The sequence below is a fragment of the Gossypium hirsutum genome, chromosome D02 (genome assembly GCF_007990345.1).
Source record: "Gossypium hirsutum isolate 1008001.06 chromosome D02, Gossypium_hirsutum_v2.1, whole genome shotgun sequence".
Classification (NCBI taxonomy): domain Eukaryota; kingdom Viridiplantae; phylum Streptophyta; class Magnoliopsida; order Malvales; family Malvaceae; genus Gossypium; species Gossypium hirsutum.
Window position 1 is genome coordinate 70,037,017 of NC_053438.1, and position 6,147 is coordinate 70,043,163.

At 29.2% G+C, this 6,147-nt stretch overlaps 1 protein-coding gene across 1 annotated transcript; it reads right to left on the reverse strand.

The window, feature by feature from the left end:
• Window positions 1-259: 259 nt before the first annotated feature.
• Window positions 260-3,662, reverse strand: LOC121214846 (probable inactive receptor kinase At2g26730). Its single transcript, XM_041089215.1, has 3 exons — window positions 2,977-3,662; window positions 1,711-2,308; window positions 260-591 (listed from the first exon to the last, which is right to left on the reverse strand). The coding sequence occupies exons 1-2, from the start codon at window positions 3,473-3,475 to the stop codon at window positions 1,761-1,763; spliced, it is 1,047 nt and encodes a 348-aa protein (XP_040945149.1). The 5' UTR covers window positions 3,476-3,662; the 3' UTR covers window positions 260-591; window positions 1,711-1,760.
• Between the last annotated feature and the right edge of the window lie 2,485 nt (window positions 3,663-6,147).

Here is a 6,147-nt window from a genome sequence, read left to right on the forward strand (position 1 = left end):
CTAAGCTGATTTGGACAAAATGCATAGGAAGTCACCTATGGATCATCCTAAGCGAAAGGTCACTACGAATAGGCCCTAGCAGAGGGTTGGAAGGGATTGCCTCTAGCAGATCGTCTACAAGTTGCCTCATGTATTGCCATGTGTCATGCTATATATGAGGGTATAACAACGTCATATTTGAAGTAATATTTAATGTTAAAACTAATAAATATGTTAGACAAAAGACTTGAATGATATAATACTAACACTTCAAAAATTTAATTAAAACATTTTAAATATAGAAATTTTATTAAAATTTATCTCATAATTTGAGAATGTTTTAAACAATCAACAAACTGTTTATTCATCAAGGGATGAAAAAACAAACAAAAAAAAAGTTTCACCATTTTTATGACTTTACTTCTTCATTTTATTTTTTTATAACATTTAGATACATGATAATGTATCCTTAGAACATAATTTGTCTTCTATCAGAGAAAAAACACCAACTACTTACTGTAAATATAGTTAATTTCGCATCAATTAAAAACTCCAGCTTGTACCAATCACATCAGTCCCTTCCTCCTTATTCTGATTGCATCAAACAGAACACTGTACATCGATTGGTGCATAGATAATGTTAAAATATATAATTACTAAAATCAACTTTAAATTTCAAATTCTTAACAGATTTAGGGTGAGTTTGGATGGGCGGTGTATTTATTTGCGGTTAGCGGTGGTGGTGAGATTAGATACTGTAGCGATAATGTAGCGTGAGACAAAAAGGAAGCTAAACGCACTGCACCGCACCCAATCGTCCATCCAAATCCACCCTTAAACTTTAAACTTTAAATAAAATATTAAAAAAAAAAGAGAAACTTATACAACAAATAAAGGGGAAAAAAACAAAATCTTAAAAACTTAAACTTCATTTCAGCCCAGTTTGTTTAATATATGTGATTATTATATATATACACTAAATAATTTTTCAAAAAATATGTAACACCTTTTACTCAAGTAAACTCGAGCAACGAATGTTACATTTAACACTGAACATTTATTGATGATTTCAAGTATTTTTAAAATTGGACTTTTAACAATGATTTCAAGGTGTTATTATTCCTTAGAAACATAATTAGACTATTAATAAAGTTTAATATCATATAAAATTTATTTTGGGACTCATTTAATTCAAATGAAAATTTTCAACTATGGGTCCATATGTCTCGAGACAAAAGCTTATTATTGGTCTCAAGACATAGTCATGACACTGTAGAAGTTTAGTTTCGAAGTTGCCTTGTCCTAAGTCTCGAGACATGTGAACTGTGTCTTGAGACATAAAAACTTCGAAACTAAAAATCTATCATAACTGAGTCATGTCTCAAGACATAAGCCCCTTTGCCTCAAGACTTATACTCGTGTGTCTCGAGACAAGTCATTTTGAAGCTACACTTCTATGGTGTCATGGTTATGTCTCGAGACATACAGGTTTACAACTGAAAAGTTTTATTTGAATTAAATGAGACTCAAAAACAAATTTTATATGTGATTAATCTTTATTAATAATCTAATTATGTTTTTAAAGGTGTAATAAAGCCTTAAATTTATTTTTAAAAGTATTTAAAATCGTAAATACATGTTCAGAGTTAAATGTTTACTCGAGTAAAGGGTGTTGCAAAATATCAATAAATTTAAAATAATACATTAAAACAAATCAAGATTAATACGTACCAGTTTTAAAAAGAACAATGCGTCCAACTGCCGATATGGTACTGACTAACTTACGATACTTGGATCCTGTGAACTACATCATCCATGGATGGCCTATCTCTTGGCTTACAAGACAAGCAACTCCAAGCAATTTCAATCATCTCCACCATGCTTTCATTCACTTCACTCCCCATCTTCGTATCGCATAAATTGTCTAATGCTGCTCCCTTTATTTTCTTCTCACGCAAGTAAGCGCTCAAGTTCGTCATCGAAGGCCTTTGCCCCGTGATTAGCTCTAACAACAAAATCCCAAAGCTGTAAACGTCGGATTTTTGTGTGAATGTTTTCTGATAATGGTACTTTAGCTCCGGCGCAACTCGACCTGGGTTTCGTTTGACGATCATTTCAAGAGGGACTAAGTACGGTGTTTCGTAGCTAGATAGGCACGCGGAGAAATCTACTCGGATTAGGATGTTAGAAGCTTTGATCACACCGCAAATGAGTGGTTCGCCATTTTTGGTTACTCGGCTGTGGATTAATGCCACCGCTTGGGCTGCATATAGTGCTATTTTTTTCCTTATTTCCCAGTTCAGTGGAGTGAACTGAACTCCTTCACTGCCTACTCATTTAAAATTGATAGAAAAATGTTAATTTAAACTCCAAAACATATTTTTAAAATTTAAAAAAATTATTTAATTGCTGACAAGGCATTCACGTGACACCTTGTGTGTATGCCACATCAGTAAAATTCATAAATATTAAAATTTTTATTTATTTTGAGATGATTTGATAAATAATAAAAATTTCAAAATTAAAAAAAAACTAAAAATTAAATGGAATGCTAAAATCACTTTTTTTTCATAGAATTAAAAGACAAAATAAATCATCATATTTTATATTAACGATTTTAGAAGTGAAAAAAATAATATTTTACATTTTAAATAAAATCTAAAATATAATTTCACGCAACAGTATACAAATATGTAACTATGATTATTTACTAAATATATTTATACATTCAAAACATTACTTGGAATGGTAAAATTTTAATAAGAGCCTTAAATTTTTTGAAATTTTTAAATAGATCCTCAATATTCAGTTTTGTTAGAATTAGATCTAACTATTGATCGATTTTATCAATCAAAACAAAAGTATTGAACTTATTTTTGAACAAACTATTTAAAATCATAATAATTTAATAGATTCAGACCATTCAAAATCAGTGATTTGATGTAAAAAAGCCATCACTCAAAGAGATGATGATGACTACGTAGAATCATAGTTTACCATGTAAAAGCTCCTCCAAGCTTCCCAAGATCAAATACTCGTACAAAATAAAAGCTTCGCCGCCGTACCAAAAGCTAAAAAGTATCGGCAACAACCAATCGTTCTTCATCCCGCCAAAGAAATTGATCCACAACTCCAGACCACTGGCATTCATAATCAGCCCTTCTCGAATCTTCCGAATCGTTATGATCGAACCGCATTGGAGAACAACCTTAAACAACGTCCCTAAAGTACCTTCGCCGAGCCTTGTTTTAGGGATTTGAGCTATTTCCGGTGGATCAAACTTCTCGGCAACCTTAATTTCACCAAATATTACTTTAAACGGAAGCGTGACCTTAACTTCCAGCAACGAAATCGGCGTCGTCGTGATCGTCGTCACTTTTCCGTCGCTGGATTTCGCCTTCTTTTTGTTAGCTCTGATGCATATTAAGACGGTGAAAGCAACGAGGAGTGCGAGCGTCAACGCTGTGTAAATTAACGCTAATCCGACAAGTTTCATGATTTGGGATAAAGATTAAGTGAAATTCATTTGGAATGGGAGTTTCTAAGATTTTTTTCTCCTTTTTTTCTTCATTTCTTCTTAGGTTTTTTCACCATAGACTTTGGGATCATCAAGCAGCCATACCGGACCTTAGACTGCCTTATTTCATATCTATAGGTGATGAAATTTCGGTTAAACCGAATTAATCGACTAAACCCATCTATTCGATTAATCGATAGTTAATCAATCTAATTCAGTCGGAAGTTAGTTAATGATATTTTAGAGATTTGGTTATAGATTAATTTTGTTCAAAATTGGATAATTAATTGAATTAACTGAACTTAATAATTAATAATACAAATTATATGTAGTTTTAATTTAGTTAATTCGGATAATTCGATCAAACGAGCATTATCAATTTATTTTTTTTCTATGTTTTATACTGGTTTTTAACCAAAAACATATATATATAAATTTCGGTTAATTTGATTAATCGGCCGAATTAACCAAAATATTCCAGTTAGATTAAATTTTTTTTTTTAAAAATTAGTTTGATTAATGGTTAAAAGATTAAAAAGTTTGGTTAATACTAGTTCGGTACGATTAACCGTTTGAACACCCCTATCTATAACTATATAAAAACAATCCCCAATTGGACTTGTAGCCAACATCTACCCATTAATGAGCATACAGAATGCGGATGATTAGTTGCTGAGCTCGTTCCGATAGATACATTGAAAAAAATCCCCAAGAGGATTATACTTTAGGGTTTTTCCTTCTTTTTTTCTCGCTATGCCGATTATATCCCAAATGAATTGGATTATTAAAAAGATAAATATCAATTTATACATGAATTTTAATTTGGTGTAATTATATATATAATTTTAATTTAATTGTACATATTTAATTAAATGAATACACACATTTATTTTTATTAATAAGGTAAACTACACAATTTGTCACTAAACTATGGGTAAGCTTTCGTTTTGGTCACTTGACTAAAAAAGTTACAATTTGGTCATTGAACTATTAGAAAATTTTCATTTAAGTCAATGAATGATTCAAAAGTTTTTATTTAAGTCACTAGGCTCTTAAGTTTATTTAAAACTAAGTTTCGCTTGCGAGCTCCAAGCGATGATTCGACAATCGGTATGATGGATTAATACCCATTGACGAGTAAAAGAACATATCTCGGATCCAAGTCGATTTGATAGTCAATGTCGGAGGTCGGAGAAAAAAATTGTTTGAATTTTTTTCGTAGGTTCATAACGTTTAAAGCTATTTCATGAAAAAAACTAAACTGTAAAAGAGAATGAGAAATAGAGCTTTAGAGTGGTGCAAGCAATGCAAACAAGGAAAGCCATAAAACAGTGACTTACATGAAAACTTTTAAATAGTTCAATGACTAAATTATAAATTTTTTTTAGTTAAGTGACAAAAACGAAAACTTACTCATAGCTTAGTGACTAATAATGTAGTTTATCCTTAATATAATTGTTTGTATATATAATATATCAACGTAAAATGATGTTAATGTATTATTAGTGATTTGTGAAAATTAAATCAAAATAAAATTTCATGTATAAAATCCCAAAAAATTAAAATTGATTTATGATATTGCTCATTAGATAAAATTTATATTTATCCCTAGTTTGATACATGTCTAACTTTTTCACTTGACATAAGACAGTTTTTTCTGTTAAAATATTCCATAAATCCTTGTACTCTTCATAAATTTAAACTTTAGTCTATATACTTTTTATTTTTAAGAATTGAGTCATTTTACTTTTCAAATTTCAAAATTTAAGTCTAATTATTAATACTATTAAATTTATTTTGTTAAATTTTGATTCATTATAATGTTATTTTCTTAGCTACATGGTCACATGGCGGTCTTGATTTTCTTTTTTAACGTCGTCGGCCGATTTGGGTAACGGATTATAATTTAAATACTAAATTAAAACAAAAAAAATTCAGGTACTAAAATTGAAAAACATATATAATTCGAGGCCCGAATTGAGGTTTAAGCCTTTTTTTAATTTCGGATCAATTCCAACCCATTTTAAGAAATAATAACAAAATACAAAAAAATATAATTAATAATTTTATATATTTATAATTAAATTTAAATAAAAATATTTTATTATTTTAATAATAAAAAGAATCATTTAGATGAACCCAAACGGGTGGGACTCAATCTTACCGTTTTCTTAGCCCGACCCGGCCCGGCCATAAGCAACCATAACGGGCAATTCAACTTTACAAGCAATAATGTTGATGAAGAAGTGGAAGACGTTAAATCTGTCTGCATCTTTTTTCCCACACTTATCTTCAATTTCATTTTCCATCTATTATATTTTTCCAATTAAAATGTGCTCGAAGTCGTTATATTTTTCATATTTAAAAAATTAATTAATTTATTTTTATTTTTAAGAATTTATTTTTTATTTTAAAATTTTAAAATGTAAATCTAATAATAAATTCCAACTAAAATTTTCAATTAGACTCACCCATATGATAGTTTAAAATAAGAAAAATGAAGTTATAATAAATCAATTTTTTTAAAAAATTATGTTAACAATAATTTAAATTTAAAAATTTAAAAATAAAATAACTAAAATTTAAAAGTATTAATAATAAAAGGATTTAGACTATTAAAAACAATATTAAACTCCATTAAAAATTAGGGT

What these genes read in the sequence shown, in the direction of transcription:
- LOC121214846 (XM_041089215.1), bottom strand. Translation starts at nt 3,475, where the DNA reads ATGAAACTTGTCGGATTAGCGTTAATTTACACAGCGTTGACGCTCGCA. An exon ending in CTTGGAGGAGCTTTTACATG is followed by an intron (nt 2,309 to 2,976) that starts GTAAACTATGAT and finishes TTAAATGAGTAG; the next exon opens with GCAGTGAAGGAGTTCAGTTC.